At 42.2% G+C, this 17,031-nt stretch overlaps 1 protein-coding gene across 5 annotated transcripts; it reads left to right on the top strand.

Moving 5' to 3' along the window:
* The first annotated feature begins 2,347 nt into the window (after positions 1-2,347).
* On the top strand, positions 2,348-16,638 carry nsd2 (nuclear receptor binding SET domain protein 2). Of its 5 annotated transcripts, XM_029460804.1 has the most exons (23): positions 2,348-2,387; positions 2,476-2,525; positions 3,985-4,631; positions 5,384-5,552; positions 5,662-5,828; positions 6,131-6,571; positions 6,751-6,970; positions 7,603-7,712; positions 7,925-8,033; positions 8,152-8,261; positions 8,403-8,492; positions 8,806-8,932; positions 9,231-9,431; positions 9,610-9,789; positions 10,363-10,519; positions 10,630-10,832; positions 11,122-11,225; positions 11,385-11,654; positions 11,987-12,103; positions 12,474-12,615; positions 12,718-12,824; positions 13,129-13,327; positions 14,046-16,638. In XM_029460804.1, exons 3-23 carry the CDS (start codon positions 4,014-4,016, stop codon positions 14,366-14,368), a joined length of 4,164 nt encoding a protein of 1,387 aa, XP_029316664.1. In that variant the 5' UTR covers positions 2,348-2,387; positions 2,476-2,525; positions 3,985-4,013; the 3' UTR covers positions 14,369-16,638. The 5 variants fall into 5 exon arrangements, with proteins under 5 accessions (XP_029316664.1, XP_029316667.1, XP_029316663.1 ...); XM_029460807.1 differs by having other exon boundaries at positions 2,365-2,525; positions 5,665-5,828; XM_029460803.1 differs by having other exon boundaries at positions 2,365-2,525.
* Positions 16,639-17,031: the final 393 nt, after the last annotated feature.

Genomic DNA, 17,031 nt, shown 5'->3' with positions numbered 1-17,031 from the left:
AGGCACTTCCGGTATGTTTATAAAATAAAAGCCCGTGTTTCCGAGTTGCAGTCCGTAAAGTGCTGGATTGATTACTTAACGGGGCCCCATTACTGAACAGTCCTTTAAAATACACAACATACAAAGAAACGTGAAAATAAATACAAATACAAAACAGCACATAAATAAAACTCAATGACACGCACCAGATGTGTCATTACTAAATGACTGATTATTCTTTATTAAATGGTTTTAACTTGAATTTAAAACAGTCATCATCCACTTTAAGTTGAGTGGGTAAGGGTATGGTTCCTCTTACCCACTCAAGAGGTGGTTAATGCTGTGAAAGACTATATTATTCAAAAACACACATACATTAGCTATGTTTTGTGGTAATAGGGTTTTCCAGATCAATTTTTTTTAACTCCCACCTAGATTGCATATCCTAAAGATGACTATAAATACTTGATTCAATTAACTTTACATCCAGGGATATTGTGCTGAGGGGGTAAAAATAAAATATGTCTGAGGCAATGCTTGAATAGACAATAACAAAATGAACACAGTATGAGCAAGTTAAATGAATCATTGTGAACACAAGATGAGGCTTTTCTCTTTTTCCTAATGTACTTATTGCATTTTCTCACACCTGTCTTCAGTAGTGGCCTAAAGTAGTGGTCAGAGAAGAATGTCTGTATGATCCCGAAAACAGCGAGATACTGTGGGTGAGAAGTAAAGCGCTGCATTTGCCCCTTCCTCATTACTGCGTGCAGCTGAGGAAGGCCCTGAAGTGGAGCTCCTCAGCGGGCAACAGAAGACTGTGGTTGCACAAGGCAGCTTCCAATTGTGCAACTGTGTGTGTGAGCAAGAATGCATTGCTTGAATCTTCTGTGGATGAATAAAGGAACTTAAAAAACAAAAGTTAGGTCTCCAACACACACATGTCTGAATTTGTGCAGTTCTTCAGGAAACAATTATTACATTTTGTAATTAACAGCATGCTGACATTGTGTTGAAGTCAGTTCCCCCATTGATTCGTGTTTCCCCTTTTTACATGACCACAACCTAGGACTACTTGTCCTCTTCTTTGTTGAACATCAACCCAACCTTAGCCCTAAGAGGACACAACTATGAAAGTCTCAACACAAGACCTGTTCTTATGACGAGAATTACATGCAGCCAACATAATTGTTAATCTTATTGTCTTGTGTAAAATACTATTTAATGTAATGACATGTCCACATGCTCAAGTGAATACTCATCAACTGTCATTGATTGCTGGAATATTTAATAAAAGCTGATGGCTTTTATTTTGAAGGGACAGACATTTCCAGGAAATGGTATGTATTATGGTATGTATTATTTCAGTAAATTCAAGCCACTTAGTTTCCTCTGTTGGTACTGCAGATTGAATTTACTTTACAGTATTTATGTGGAGCAATGAAGCACCTGGGCTTGTTCTCTGTCATAACCAGGTCTTTGCTTTGAGGCAGAGCCATTATCTAGGTTTATAAAGATGATGTGTTGCATTTTTTTAGAGCAATCAGATGACATGTGATGAAAATCTATGTTGTTGTGTGGTATGTTCTGCTAGTCAGGAAACACGTAGCCATTGTGTGTGTTGTATGCATTTGCTTTACTTTAGATCAATACTGATACTGATAATCAGATTAAAATGTGATTATTTGACCGCAAGTAAAGTGAGGCCTCCGGTTATTTAAATAAGACCAGGGTCACCATATCCTCCTCTAAGGAATACAGCATTAAGAAATATACCAGACTATGACTGTTGTTTATAGATATGGCATTAACAAGGTTTTTACTTGATAAAAGCTAAGAATATATTGCCTAAGGTAAGACTGTTGCTCACTTGCTTTAGGTTGTTGTTACAGACTGTAATGATTTATTCCTCATGTAAATAGAATTGAAGATTACGAATAGAATACAATTAAAATAAACTCACTATAGCTGTATTTGTGTCAAATATTGTATCCCCATCAAAACCATACAAATCAGCCTTTAATTTCTTAATTTAATTATGGTAATTGGTTGTTGTTTTTTGACGATTACTTTTAATATGTTACACCTTTTTTTGTTTTGTTTTTACTATAATGATGATGTGGTTTAGGATTAACTGATTCTAACGGCAAATACAAACTATTCATTCATACGTTTGATGACGTTGGTAGTCGCAGCTCGTTTACATTATATATCTGTAAGAAACAAATAAACACGACGTATATTGATTGTAAGTATTGACGAATAAAATATAATCTAGAAAGTCGTGAATTAATATCAAAACCATAGAGTAAAACTGCCGAGAGACAGCGGGTCAGGCAGCTACTTCTTACGGTTGGGTTTTTTGAAAGGACCGGTTGGAGCCTCGCTCTGCTCCCGACCAATCGGAAGTGAGTATTTTTCGCGCTGGTCGGCCGGAGAGTTTGAGTTTCCCGCAAGCTTTTGATTCGACTTGAATGAAATCCTTCTGCTTTACAGGATGAATACGGACATTTCCCCCCTTTAACGACTGAGAGGAGATTCAACAGGTAACTACAAAGAAACGGTCTTTCATGTTATTGTCAACCCTGGCGATATTAGCCGGCGTGAGTTTTTCGCAAGTACACTTGTTCGCCCCGACCATCCATTTTAGCAAGAGAGGACCTGCTAGCTAGAAAGCTAGCGGACTGTGCTAATGTTAGTGCAATATGACTGTAAGCTGGTTAGCTTTGGCTAGCAGAGTTAGCTTTTTTTAAACGAGCTGTCATGGCGCCTACAAATTGAGTGTATCAGTGAAACAATCGCCAAACAATTTAAATACACTACCGCAATCGTCCAGCCATACACCCGTTTATTTATGTATTTGTTTTAATCGGCTATGGTAGTTTGTTACATCGCTGCATTTAGCGTTTGGGTGGCGGCTTTGACTATTTGCTGGAATGCGTTGTAATGGCTGACTGTAATGCAATGACAGAGATGCGGTTGTACGGTATGGGAAAATGCTTGTCCGTGGCTGGGATCCATGCGATACCCACATCGTGGCTTCAGATTATAGGTGGAGCCCGTTTCGTGCATGACATGATGGTGCATCTGCTGGATACAAATTAAATGTTATGGTGGCCACTTTAACGTGTCCGTTAGTCAACGTTAAAAACGCTTGCGTTATAGTAACGTTAACTAGACATCCGTCTTGCCGTTGCATTACAACTAATGTAGTGTAGATAATTAACGTTACCTTAATCTAAAAATGTAACATGTTTAGCTTTTAACTGAAGTGTACGATACATTCAATTCCATTAATTATTCGCACCCTAATAGCATTACTCCGACTTGTCAGCTGCTTCCATTTCCGCGGCTTTTCTTGCCGGTGATGCAGTGGTTACGCAGCGGTTACGCAGCACAACTAGCCACCCACTCATTGGGCATTCGCTGCATGCGGTGGAGCCTGCAGCCAGCCTCCTGCATTCTCCATACCGCTTTGCATCAGACTGCAGCTAGCAGCTAGCAAGTCCTTTTTCCAGGAGATAGCCGACTTAACATTGTCGCGGTAAGAGGATTTCCGCCCGCCCTGTGGGTTTTGTTCGTATGCATGGATGTAATCGAGAATGGGTTTGACTTGACCTCGTTCACATTAACCTATATGTGACCAACGTATAGGTCTGGATTTCATTGAGGAATACATATTATGTTACTATAAGAGGTATTGTTGCTTCAGACTTTGGTTCAACCGAGTCGCTCGACTTTCTTATCAAAACATTCAAAACTACGCGGCTAGAACATTCCGTGACAGGTGCCGTGTTCTCTGTCGCCTCCAATGCTCTATGTTCATGCTCTGCTGGAGCAAGTGAGTGCCATTTTGTAAAATGTGTAACGTTATGCTCATAGGATTCATATCCCATGAATGCCATTTTACAAGTAGCCACAATGAGGAGCACCAAACATTGATTGCATGATATGTTATTGTTTTCTGATGGAACCTGTGGAATAAGAAGTTTTCTTGTCTTGTAGCTCAGTGAGCCTGGAGGGGGTTAGATGGGATGGACAGCAAAGGTAGCTCCCTGCCTTCAATGCCTGAACCAGCCAGCCCGATCAGCATGAAGCAGCCACCAGAGTCCCTCAGTGTAAGGAAAGGTGGGGGGGACATGAGCAGTGACCCTGCTCTACTAATGGACAAAGCTGCTGCCCAGCTGGCCACCACACTACAAGATGGCCTTCAGAAGATGGCTGGCCACAGTCATAACAACCTCGGCCACGAGAGGCTCAAAGACCTCACCTCCCGTGTGCTGAATGGGGACCAAGACACGCTGCCTAAGCTTTGTGCTCCGGAGCCACCTATGCTTAAGGGTGCCGAAGCCCCTGCTACTAATGGCACCCATCAGCACAATTGCGCTCCTCATACTGAACATACTGAACATACTGAACATGAATTGAAGGTGACAATACCCCAGGTGGTGAAGCAGCCACTGTTTGAGCCATCCTGTGCCAATGGAACCAGTTTGGCCACAGCCACTGAAGGTACTATATCTGGACCAGAGGAGAGACAGGACTTGAAGAAAAGGAGGGGGGGACCTCACAAACCAAACCTCACTTCCTCTGCCATCCCTGTGGAGCCACTTGACTACACAAATACAGATGGAAATGGAGCAGCTGATGAGGTTTTGCTTTTATTCTTACTTTTTAAGAAACAAAGAATGAATATTTAAAATGAATATATTTTAGCAGGGGTAGTCCAAGTGTTAGAGCAGGCTGCACATGTAATAAGGCTGAGTCCTTACCACCGCGGCCCTTGCTGCACGTCGTCCCGCTCTCTCTTTCGCTCTCTCTCTCCCATCCTGTCCATCTTCGGCTGGACCTTATATTGATAATAATATAAGGTAAAAGCCCAAAAAATATATATTATTTGTATTCATTTTCTAAAGCTAAAACTTCTGTTTGTCTGTGGCAAATGTATAAACTGCACTACATGTCTACCTAATACTGGTTTAAAGTCAAGCATGAAACCAATAACGTACTGCGGTTATGACAAAATAATAATAAATGTAAATTTGACCAAACAGTACCAGGCCTCCTACGGGAAGTTGAATACACAGACAATGTTGACGAAAGAGATATAAAGGTTTTTCAATCTGTTGACAATCAAATATTTGCCCACACACCTTGAGGAAATTATTGCTAAATATAAAGTAGACTTCCACATAGGCGTAAAATGTGGGACATTGATGGAGCAAGTCCTTAAGCCTAAAGGCAGAGTGTATTGTATGTTTGACACTAGCAGGTGTTCGATACGGGTAATGATGCGTCTGAAATACTGTGTGGGAAAAGCATTGATTTTTAGGAAGGTGTCAAACCTGGAGTAGTCTGTGTTTTTTAATCTATTGATTTACTGATTCTTCTTTTTCTTCTCCAGCCTGATCTCATCTCTGAGTTGGCGAAGGTGGATACAGAAGAATCCCGTCTGCTGATCGGCTTTTCTGTTGGTGATTTGGTTTGGACCAAGGTGTCAGGATACCCCTGGTGGCCTTGCATGGTGACCACAGACCCAGAATTCAACAATCACATCAAACAGAAACAGAAAGGTGAGATGCAGTCTCTACACCTGCACCAATTTAACTTTGCTTTAAGTGATGTGTTGTAAAATTAAATATATTTATTTAAAATATTATTTGATTGCTTTTTTTTTTTTAGCAGTCACAAGCCGGTATGGCCTCCTTTACCATGTACAGTATTTTGGAGATGCCCCGGAGAGAGGCTACATCTTTGAGAAGAACATGGTGTCCTTCACTGGGGAGGATCAATACCAGGAGCTTAGCCAGGGCAACAAACAGCCAGCCTCCCGTGTCATCCACAAAAAGGTAATTCAGCTTCTTACGTGATGGCCCTTCCTATTGGCCTGTAGAGGAAGTGGCATGCTCAGAAGCCTTGCAACATCAAAACATTGCACTTCCTTAAAATGTTTTATACAAAGTTCTCACTCGTGATTACATTTCTAGACAGAAAAAGATTACATCAACCATAAACCCTTTATACAAGCAGCCAGCCTTTATGAGTATTTGTTTGTTGATGGCATGTGTTCCCTAATAACATATTTATTAAACATTACTACTATGTTGTAACTGGTTTTATAATCATGCTATTTTCTCCCTCTGCCATGCAGACGGCTCCCTCTGTGCCCCGTAAACTCCAGGCTCAGTGGAACATGGGCCTCATTCAGGCCAAGGAGGCCTTCAGCATGTCAATGGATGAGCGCATGGTCAACTTCGCTTTTCTGTATGATGATGACGGGCCTCACCTGAAGCCCTGCATCCTGGAGAAGTTGAAGCCAGAACAGAGCAACGAGATAGACCGGGAAACGGAGTCGAGACTCAGCCCAGATCTCCCCTCCCTGCTGGGGGGCCCTGCCGACCTCCCCACAGCCGCCCCTCAGTCCCAAGACTGCACTTCAACTGGGAAAAAGACACGAGCACCCAGAAAAAAACTCAACTCAGGAATATGTCGAAGAAGGGGCAAAGGCCATCTAAACAATTCCCTGTCCAAAAAGCAATTGAACGACACAATTTCTTCCAAAGAAATGCTTCATCCACTGCCCGCCTCACAGGTTAGGATAACTCAGTGAGATGTATCTTCAGGGGACAGCTTGTGTTGTGCATCCTTTTACCGTAGTTCTTTTTGTGCAGACCTGCAGACACAGAGAGAAGTTCATAATGTGAAGCTTTGATCTTGTATCCCCGGCACAAACGAGACTATAGTTTCTCATTTTTGTTGATTTCTTTTTAGGATCCTACCACTTCTGCACCAGATGTACAAGCTGAATCAGTCATACCTGAGAAGAAGAAGAGGAAACCCAGACAGGCTCAGTCTCCCACAAAGACTGTGAGGAGAAGGACAACATCTGCAGCGGACAACACCTCTGACCCCGTGAAGAAAAGGAAATCAAAGCCGGTTTCTTCGACGAATGATATTTCAGAAGCAGTTTCATTTGCTGTTTCAGTTCCAGGTTGGTTAAAAGTTGAAACCTGTGCTGGGTTGGATAAATCTTCTGCTTTATGAATTGCACATGTGGCTAGTATAATAGTGAAGTAGTTATTGTGGAATTATCCCTTAACGTGACCAGTGTATTAAGAATCTCCCCTCCTGATTGTATAAAGATTCCTTTTGTTGTTGGGAGACTAAAACCAAGTAAACATTGTGTTTCCTGGATCACACTGAAGCGTAGAAATGCAGAGAACTTATCCTAAAAGATGTTCGATAGTTGTGTTGCTTTTTAATGTTGTCACATAAACATCTGTAGTTAATCAGGAAACACACGTGTAGCTTTAATTGAATTAATTAAAAAATAGCCTGTTGTCGCAGTTGACAAAGTGAGAACGGTTGTCTCATTCGAGTGAAGCACAATGTAGGAGAACAAGCTATTTCTTCCTTAAGCTGAGCGTGACGATGTATTTGAGCTTTTTTCTTTTCTTACCCAGTTAGGTACTTGGCACATGATGGGAGAAAGCTTTTTAAATGAATCATCGCCACTCTGAAAGCAGCCTGAACACATTGACTGCGTTTCCTGTTTTAACCTTTAACAGCAGATGAAAATGTCAGAATCAAGTGAGGCTTTAACCTTTTTTTTTTGTTTTTTAGTCAAGAGGCAGCGGAAGAGGACACCTAAAAGGCCACCAACAGATGCTCCGACGGATAAGGTTCTGCAGCCTGAAAAGAGACGTAAAACAAGCAAAGACGTTGAAAAACAGGTGATGTTTCCATCTGCTGCGATGTTCTTTCACACGCAACGTGCACACGTACCATTATTTAAAGAAGCATCCAACAAAAAGCAACAAGTGTTTCAGATGATGCAGTTAGATATCTTTTTAATACATCACACAACTTTGTTCCCAAAATGGATAATTAGCACTTTGTAATTAGATGATGTGTTCTTGTTCATAACATCCACAAATGTTTCCAGGCCTCGGCTTCAGAAGGAAAGGAGAAAAAGCAGAGAAGAAGGAAGAACACTGAAAAAGATGTAACAGAAACCAAGAAGAGACGGACAAAGTCAAAAGCTCTCGTCACAGGTAAACCTTTGACTGTTTTGAAGAACAATGCTGTGCTTCTCTTTTTAAATGCATATCTGAACCCTCTGTGATTTGTCCTGTGGTGTCGCTCTTTCCTCCAAACACTTTGCTTTCACAGAAGACCAAGACGCAGAGAAACCAAAGCGTAGGAGGAAAAGGAAGCAGGATGGAGAGACCACGCCCTCCAAGGCAAAGAAGAGGCGGGCCTCCCTGTACCCCGATCCGGAGGTGAGAGGGAATAGCCCCAGATCACTCTGAGATTTACTAGTAACGTGCTAAAGAGGCACAAATCAGGTTAATTTGCAGTGTAATGTACCTGACATGTAGTTTTATTTATTTATTTATTTTCATTATCATTATCTGCTGCAGGGCTCTGGGAGTGAAGGACGTCCTGATTCTCCGAGTGACAGCTTAGACGGGACAAAGAAGGGCGAACGCAAGAAAGAGTTTGTCTGCCAGGTACGTCGGCGTCTTCAGTGTTTCACGGCCCTTAATTTGAATTGAAACAACAAACTCTTTATTTAAATGTAGGACATTTCTTTGGAAAAGTCTGCTTTGCTTGTTTCTAAATATAAATGTGTCTCCCTCCTTGTATAATCTGTATAAACTGTTAATATTGACATATTTTCAGTTTGAATGATTGTGGTGTTTCACACTTTCTTCCAGATAATGTATATATAATAATCCTCCTTCTTTGATCTCTTCTTCTGATGACTTGCACTGAAATGTCTCAATATCTACATGTTTTTATTCTGTGTATTTCTTCCTGCAGATGTGCGAGCAGGCGGGCGAGGACCTGGTGCCCTGTGAAGGTCAGTGTTGTGGGATGTTTCACCTCCACTGTCTGGGTCTGTCACTCAAACCCGACGAGAAGCTGCTGTGTCAGCAGTGCAGCACAGGTGAGAAGTTTATTCTATGTTTATAATAATGATCCTTTTGTTGCACCACATTCAGATCTTTGACTGTAACATAACAGAAGCCATCTAAGTAGGTCCCTGTAGTTCACAGCTAAACATTACTTTTGTTATGAATGAATCAATATCTTCTTAGTCTAATATGTCCACAAACTTCAAAACCACGATGTGTTTAATTTACAGTTCAATTAGTTGGATAAAAGCAGTTTCTAGGTTTAAATTGTTTTAATTTGAAAGGGTTTTAGGGTTTCTAATTATTGCTGTTTAACTTCCCTCCTCTCAGGGATTCACTCGTGTTTCAACTGTAAGCAGTCGGATGAGACGCTGCGTCGCTGCCACGTCCCACACTGCGGCAGGTTCTACCACGAGGCGTGCATCCGCCTCAACCCCCTCACTGTGTTCGACAACAAGGGCTTCCGCTGTCCGCTCCACACCTGCCTCAGCTGCCACTACGGCTGCCGCACCAAGCAGAAGTCCACCAAAGGTGAGACGCTGCAACACAAGAGATGTCACTTTTACATTTAGAGGTTAGACTTGAGTTCAATAAGGGTCTCGGTAAAGGATCTAATGCACTAGTTGCACTCAATAACACTTTCTGTACATTTGGTAACTTGTACCTGTTAGTGACGTATCTGGTGTGTCTCTCGCTCTCCGTACTGCAGGCCGGTTGATGCGTTGCCTGCGCTGCCCTGTTGCATACCACGTCGGTGACCTGTGTGTGGCTGCGGGCAGTGAGATGATCACCAACACCGCCATCATCTGCACCAACCACTTCAGCGCCAAGAAGGGCTACAGCCACCACAGTCATGTCAACGTCAGCTGGTGCTTCGTCTGCTCCAAAGGTTTGCTGCTCTCTTATCAACATGGAGGCTAGTTACCAACAGCCATATATTGATAACATGTGTGTCTACCTCGCCAGCCAGCATTCAAAGTATCTTGTGTGCAGTTTAAACCAAATTTCAGCTGTAAAACGGCAGATTTTATACCGAACTTCCTTTTAAATATCCTTTAAACGTGAATGGTTTCCATCTTTGTTGTTGAAATAACGGCATTATGCCAGCAGTTGTATGCCAGTCTTTGCTGCTGTGTACGTGTGTACGTGTGTACGTGTGTACGTGTGCACAGCAGGGTTGTTTTCCAATTCAAGTTTTTCCATTAACTCAGTGGAAATGCATCTGAGCCACTGGTACCAGTCCTTTCCAGTGTCTGTGTGTGTGTGTGTGTGTGTGTGTGTGTGTGTGTGTGCGCGTGGATTATAGAGTGGGTACGTGGCAGTTTTTATGGCTGCTACTCGACGAATCACTTGAGCTTGTTTTATCACCCTTGCACAGATGACTCAACTGTAAATTGGAGCTCTTGCCAGCTTTGATGCTGCTGACTTGTAACTAAACGTTTAAATTGTTGTTGTGTTGCAGGAGGGCAGCTGCTGTGCTGTGAGTCTTGTCCTGCAGCTTTCCATCCCGACTGCCTGAACATCGCTATGCCTGAAGGGAGCTGGTTCTGCAACGACTGCCGGGCAGGAAAGAAACCCAAATACAGAGACATCATCTGGGTCAAGCTGGGAACATACAGGTCAGAGGAGCTGATCCTGGATTCAGTGCAGATTCTATTCTATTTTTACAGTTTATGTTATTCTGTATTGTGACTTAGACTCTGAATAAAATAACTCTTACCTTCTCCAGATGGTGGCCTGCAGAGATCCACCACCCCAGAAACATCCCCACTAACATCCAGCACCTTCGCCACGAGATCGGAGAGTTCCCGGTCTTCTTCTTCGGCTCCAAGGATTACTTCTGGACTCACCAGGGCCGAGTGTTTCCATACATGGAGGGAGACCGGGGCAGCAAGCACCAGAGGACCGGCATCGGCAAAGTTTTCAAGAATGGTGAAGATCTAGACGACCTCCAAGAAACTCTTTTCATGCAGTTTACGTGATTTCTGTGCACATAAAGGAAACTGAGGCATCATATACAGTACAATGAACTACACATATTTATATGCAAACATACATTTTCTACCACATTAAAAAGAAAATTAAGATCATTTAGAAAAGCTTGCATGTTCTAACTAACATAGTTCAGCATATCAACCACCGTGACATTTAAACTAAACGTTCAGATGAGTGTTTCTACAGATGAAATGTAATAAGCCTCGATGTCGTCTTGTGTCCTCAGCGCTGCTGGAGGCTGAAGCTCGATTCAAGGAGATCAAAATAAAGCGAGAGGCCAAGGAAGCGCAAGAGAACAGCCGAAAGCCGCCACCATATAAATTTATCAAGGTGTGAAATCTAAAAGTGAATTTTTGCTTTTTGAAAGATGCAAAAACCAAGTTTGCAGTTAATGCATGCAAAGACTCTTTTATTAAACGTACTTACTTGTATACCTTCCAGAAGGGATGTATAGTTATCAACCGTTCCTTCTTTTCATCCTCCTTTCAGGTCAACAAACCCTACGGGAAGGTTCAGGTCTACACCGCAGACATCTCTGAGATCCCCAAGTGTAACTGCAAGCCAACAGTCGAGAGGCCGTGCGGGTTTGAGTCCGAGTGTCTGAACCGCATGCTGCAGTACGAGTGCCACCCTCAGGTTTGTCCCAGCGGCGAGCGCTGCTGTAACCAGGACTTCACCAAACGTCTCTACCCAGAGACCAAGATCATCAAGGCGCCCGGAAAGGGCTGGGGCCTGATCAATCTCCGGGACATCAAGAAGGTTTGGCGAGAGGCTTTGCTGCCATAAAACGATCTTTGTTTGTTCAAATGAGTTCTGAAAGGTTGTAGACTTGTACCATACTATTGCTATTTCTGATTGGTCTGGAATCAGGGTAGATGCAAACATCTAGTTTCTGAACGCACAAGCAGATTTTAACATTTCTGGTATGTTTTTGTGCAAATCCCTGTTCTAGTCACTTGAAATGAGAGAAGTCAGCCAGGCCAATGTTAGCTCGTTGCAGGTATATCGATATCGGCAGGCAGAAACGTATCGGGCAGAACTGAGGTGGACATTTCTAGTATCAAGACATCGCTGGTCTGTTTCTCAAACAGGGCGAGTTTGTGAACGAGTACATCGGAGAGCTGATCGACGAGGAGGAGTGCAGGGCGAGGATCAAGTACGCCCAGGAGAACAACATCTCTGACTTCTACATGCTCACCATCGACAAGGTGAGAGCCGAACTGCAAGTTGGAACTCCTTGTTCAGCTCCTCAGTGTGTCGGGCTGCTGCTTATTCTCCGCAGCATTTCCATTTCCACTGGGAGCGAGATGAACGTGATGGTATTGCATTGGGAATGTTGCAGGTTAGGCCACTGTAACGTCATAGAAGTCAATACTACAAATGCAGCCTCGGCTACAATAAATACATTTGTTGAAGCTTATAAACGATGTGTTATAAAGTGAGGATGTTAGTTGTGTGGGGCGGAGTATCTGGACGCTTCATTCATAGCGTTGACTGGTGACTTTCCGTACAGCCCTGGTGGTCGTAATGGTTGTGGTTGGATGTACTTACTCAGAACTTCTTGTTTATCTCGGTAAGGACCGGATCATTGACGCTGGTCCGAAGGGAAATTACTCTCGCTTCATGAACCACAGCTGTCAGCCCAACTGTGAGACGCAGAAGTGGACGGTGAACGGCGACACGCGAGTCGGCTTGTTCGCCGTCTGTGACATCGCAGCAGGTGAGACGACTGTAATGGTCCCGTATTTGAAGAATCATTACATTTGCAGAGATGGATTTTAAGCCTGAATGTATTTTCCTCAATATGTTTTCTGTATTTCAGGGACTGAGCTGACCTTTAATTACAACCTGGACTGTCTCGGGAATGAGAAGACGGTCTGTCGCTGCGGCGCTCCCAACTGCAGCGGTTTCCTTGGTGATCGGCCGAAGGTGAGCGTCACACTCAGAGCTGCAGCTTCTTTAGCAAGTTTACGTTGTAACTTACTAGAATCTGTAACGTTTTGTGAGACATTGGTACAAATGTGTTTGCAAATTCTGGGTCCATTTTGTAGGGAGTATGTTTGTGTGTTTCCAGCATGTTTATAGACTTTAGTGTTTGAGGCCGGTTCATGTAGGGTCATTACTTACAGTACAAGATGAACTTTACAGTGAAGTTTGCAGAATTTAGTTCCCCTTGTCAACTAAAATAAATGAATGCATTAAACAAATTTCTCCCAACGTTGCTTCTCTGCAGAACTCAAACGGACAAACGGCCGAGCCAAAAGGGAAGAAGTTGAAGAGAAAGTACAAAAGGAGGAAAACTGAGGGGAAGAAGAAGTCTGATGACGATTGTTTCCGCTGCGGGGACGGAGGGCAGCTGGTGCTCTGTGGCAAGAAGACCTGCACCAAAGCTTATCACCTGTCCTGCCTGAACCTCACCAAGAGACCCTTTGGTAAGATGTTCACCACATGCTACTGGAAGCAACGCTGTGTTGTCCTGTTGTTTCCAAATGGTTCCTGGGGGTGCATCATTTATTTTCTACATATCGTGCGAAGGTCTTTCTAAAACATTTTATACAAAAAAGCTTTTGTATATAAATTTGACTAATAATAATAATAATAATAATAATAATAATAATCGTATTGTGGTGAAATATATCGTGAGCCATAATTACGTCGTCTTAATTAAGATGACCAGCACATACTAATCTGATCAAACTAAGTGTAATCAGATTACAACTGTTTGTATTTGTGTGCATCATGTAAACATAGTTAAATCAGTCGGTGTAGGTCTATATCTATATAATGTATATATTTTTAATTCTCTATAATTTAGCGTGGAAGCTTTATGATTCTTAACCATGTGGTTATTTCCTATTAATTTATTTCGGCCATATCGCCCAGCCCTACTGTTATGTAGCGTTTATTTGTATCTAAAAAAGGTTTGGGATTGTCTCTGTAGATATAAGGAGTATTATTATTACAGGTCATTCAGCAGACGCTCTTATCCAGAGCGACTACAGGGACCGTCTCCCTGGAGCAGCTCAGGGTTAAGTACCTTGCTCAGGGGTACAATGGTGGCAGCCTGGTGTTGATCTCACGACCTTCTGCTTTGGCATTTTGATGCATTCTAAACTTTGTGTGCGTATCCTTCGCCCTCGCTCCCTGCAGGCCGCTGGGACTGCCCCTGGCACCACTGTGACGTCTGCGGGAAAAACTCTGAGGCTTTCTGCCAGCTCTGCCCCAACTCCTTCTGCAAGGCTCACCAGGAGGGGGCGCTGCGTCCCTGGCCCCCCACAGGACAGCTGTGCTGTCAGGAGCACGAGGAGCTAGAGGGAACGGACAACCAGGATCAGGACGTCAACTCTGGGACAAATGCGACCACGACGACCGCTACTGCTGCCGCCATCAGTCGTCCTGCTAAAGGCTCCAGGAAGGCAGGAGGAGCCCTGGCCAAAACAAAGGGCTCCAAGAGGAAAGCAGCAGAGGCCTGAAAGTGACCTCTGACCCCTGCTTCCCCGTTCACGGACAAATATAAACCCCACATAATGTCTCCCAAGATCACAAAAATCAAGGCACTGTACATCTTCTTCATCAGGGAAAGCTCACACGGCCTCGAGTTCGCTGCTCGAACCTTTTCTTAATTTCAAATATTTTCAGGTTTATTTCTACTTGTCCGCACTGAAGCACAACGCGTCAGCTCGAGCGCAGGTCAGGAAACTTCCACCAACCAAACTGCCTTTTTAATTTGTTTTGTTTTATCGTCTTTCTTTTGATTTTTTTTTTTTTAAATGTTAGAATTACAAAAGAAACCGTTGTAAGTAAAACTGAGCAGCAGCGTCACCGTCTGTTAACTTGAATCTTAGTTACCGCCCGGCACTCGACACGGATCATCTTGAACAGCAGAGTTTTATATCTATATATGTGTATATCAAAGACCAAAATTATGATTACTGGAATAGTTTAAAACATCAAACAGGTTGCCAAATGGATTGTTTTTATTTTTATACATAGTATATATTCCAGATGTAATATGGAAACACCAGGACACTATGGAAGGCCTCAGATGACCTCTACTTCCGTTCTGTAGCCATAGGTTACAGGTAACTAGACATTTGTTTGCTATTTTACAACCTGTTTTGTTTTAGCTCAGTTTTACTGTTTAGCTTCGAATTATTTCTCTTTTTTGTTTTGCCGTTACAAACGTTTGTCCTGAGAACGTGGGGGAACGTGAAGTATTAAACCGAGAGCGCTCTTAACCCTCCGCCTGATATAGAAACACTACTGGGAGGTGTCCAAGTCTTTACTGCTCTCTGCTGAAACCAGATAGATTAAGGAATGCGTGTGTTGAGTTGAGTTCTAACCGTTTTAAGGTGCTGTTTGTTTCATCTGAAATCTGAGGTGTAAATGTTTTGTGTATAAATATAATCGTCATGCTGATTTAAAGTTTGAAGACCTCTCGGTGTCACCTGGCCGGGCTTTTTTATTGATGATCCATTCGTTGAACGGATCATCTCTAGCTGAGGTTTTTAAAAAAACAGACCTCGACTTTTTTTTAATCCTCGGGAGGTTTTTAGTCTCAAACTGCATCCTGCTTGTTTAATACGTTAACACTGGCGAACATCTCGTAACTCCAAGTTTGGTCAATTGTTCATATTTGTTGTTGACATGAAGCATCACAAGGACGGTTAAGAAAACTGTACAAGTATGGTGGCCATTTAATTTCAGACTCCAGCTGCACTATTTAAACCTCAGCTGCACTTTGATTGGAGTCACTTTAATAACCAGATTTAAACTTTGATAAGTAACATTTGCATCATCCAATTCAAAATGACTACCGGCCAAACTCTGAAACAAATGTTCTTTTAAGGTCGTCACTTTACAAATGTGTGTCAAAGTTAGTGTAGTGGATGTACATCTGTATCATTACGATGCAAGCCTGATGTCCGTTAGCTGGTAGTAACGTCTAAAAAATGTCCTAGCATGGCCACCATACGCTTTGAAACCAGTTTCTGTTGTTAAGCAGAAAACATCACAATTTGGAGACACTAGGTGATTATCTTGTCATTATGTTTAAGTCTGCGTTAAGCAAACGGTATTCTTAAGAGTTCATGTCATCAGGCTTCGGGTCAGCTGATGGTTTTTTTCCCGGTAACATTGAGGCTGCAGACGATTCTTGTAACGTTTAATTTCATATCTTTAGAATCTGGATCGCAAACAAAAGGGTGGACATTTTATCCGTTCGTTTTCTTTCTTCCGCTAAACATCTCCAAAAACTCAGATTTAAGTTGAACGGAAGCAACATAATTATTTTTTTATAACTGCACCTTGTTTCTGTTTGTTTATTTCCACATTTCCCCGTGCGTGCGTGCGTGCGTGCGTGGGAAAGGGACGTGTCCAGAGGTGCAGCGAGTCTCGTACGAGTATTTTCGACTTTATGTATCCTAACCTTGACTTGTGTTGAGTGAATGTAGTCCAGCCAGTTATTTTTGTAAGCACTGTAATTCCCTGTAGAGCTGAAGTGTAACATTTGAGTAGGGGTTTCATTCTGTAACTACTGTCATAGTAAACCAGAGACTAATATGTACATAATGTATAAGTGGTAATAGTGATGCATCTATTGTAAATATCATACAATTTCTCAGACATTGTATGTTTTGTTTTTGTTTTTTTCTTGATGCAGTGCTGAAACACTTTAGTGCAGGATCTCACGTCTGTTGAATCATGCAATAAAAAGTGACCCGACATCTGTCTGCACACTGCCGGCCTTTTGTTATCATTTAATATCAAACGTGAAAGCTGCTTAACTTCAGCCTTGAAGCAATCAAAAAGAAGTTTCTTTTTATATTATATTATATATTTTAAAAACGGTTCTGCAAAGACCTTTATTTTATTAATCATTGCAGCTCGTCTTGGATTAATCGTTCCAGATTAGGGTACATTTCATGTCTTCATGATCTAAAATTAAATCTGTTTTTCACAAACAAAACATTTAACTTGACAGTTTAATTGGAATTTAAAACAAAGGGTCTGCAGGTTTACAAATCTCTTGTATGCGTCTTTGTTTACTTCTTGGAGATATTTCATGATTTAAAGTAATGTGAGGCTGCAACTCTTTATGGATAAATCTGCAAAATATAGTTTTTTTAAATGTTTG

The sequence above is a fragment of the Cottoperca gobio genome, chromosome 22 (genome assembly GCF_900634415.1).
Source record: "Cottoperca gobio chromosome 22, fCotGob3.1, whole genome shotgun sequence".
In the NCBI taxonomy this organism is placed as follows: domain Eukaryota; kingdom Metazoa; phylum Chordata; class Actinopteri; order Perciformes; family Bovichtidae; genus Cottoperca; species Cottoperca gobio.
This window is presented reverse-complemented; position numbering and strand designations above follow the sequence as displayed.

Coding starts and splice junctions, on each gene's coding strand:
- nsd2 (XM_029460804.1), top strand. CDS start 4,014: ATGGACAGCAAAGGTAGCTCCCTGCCTTCAATGCCTGAACCAGCCAGC. Junction 6,572..6,750: donor ATCCACTGCCCGCCTCACAG/GTTAGGATAACT, acceptor ATTTCTTTTTAG/GATCCTACCACTTCTGCACC. Junction 9,790..10,362: donor GTGCTTCGTCTGCTCCAAAG/GTTTGCTGCTCT, acceptor GTTGTGTTGCAG/GAGGGCAGCTGCTGTGCTGT.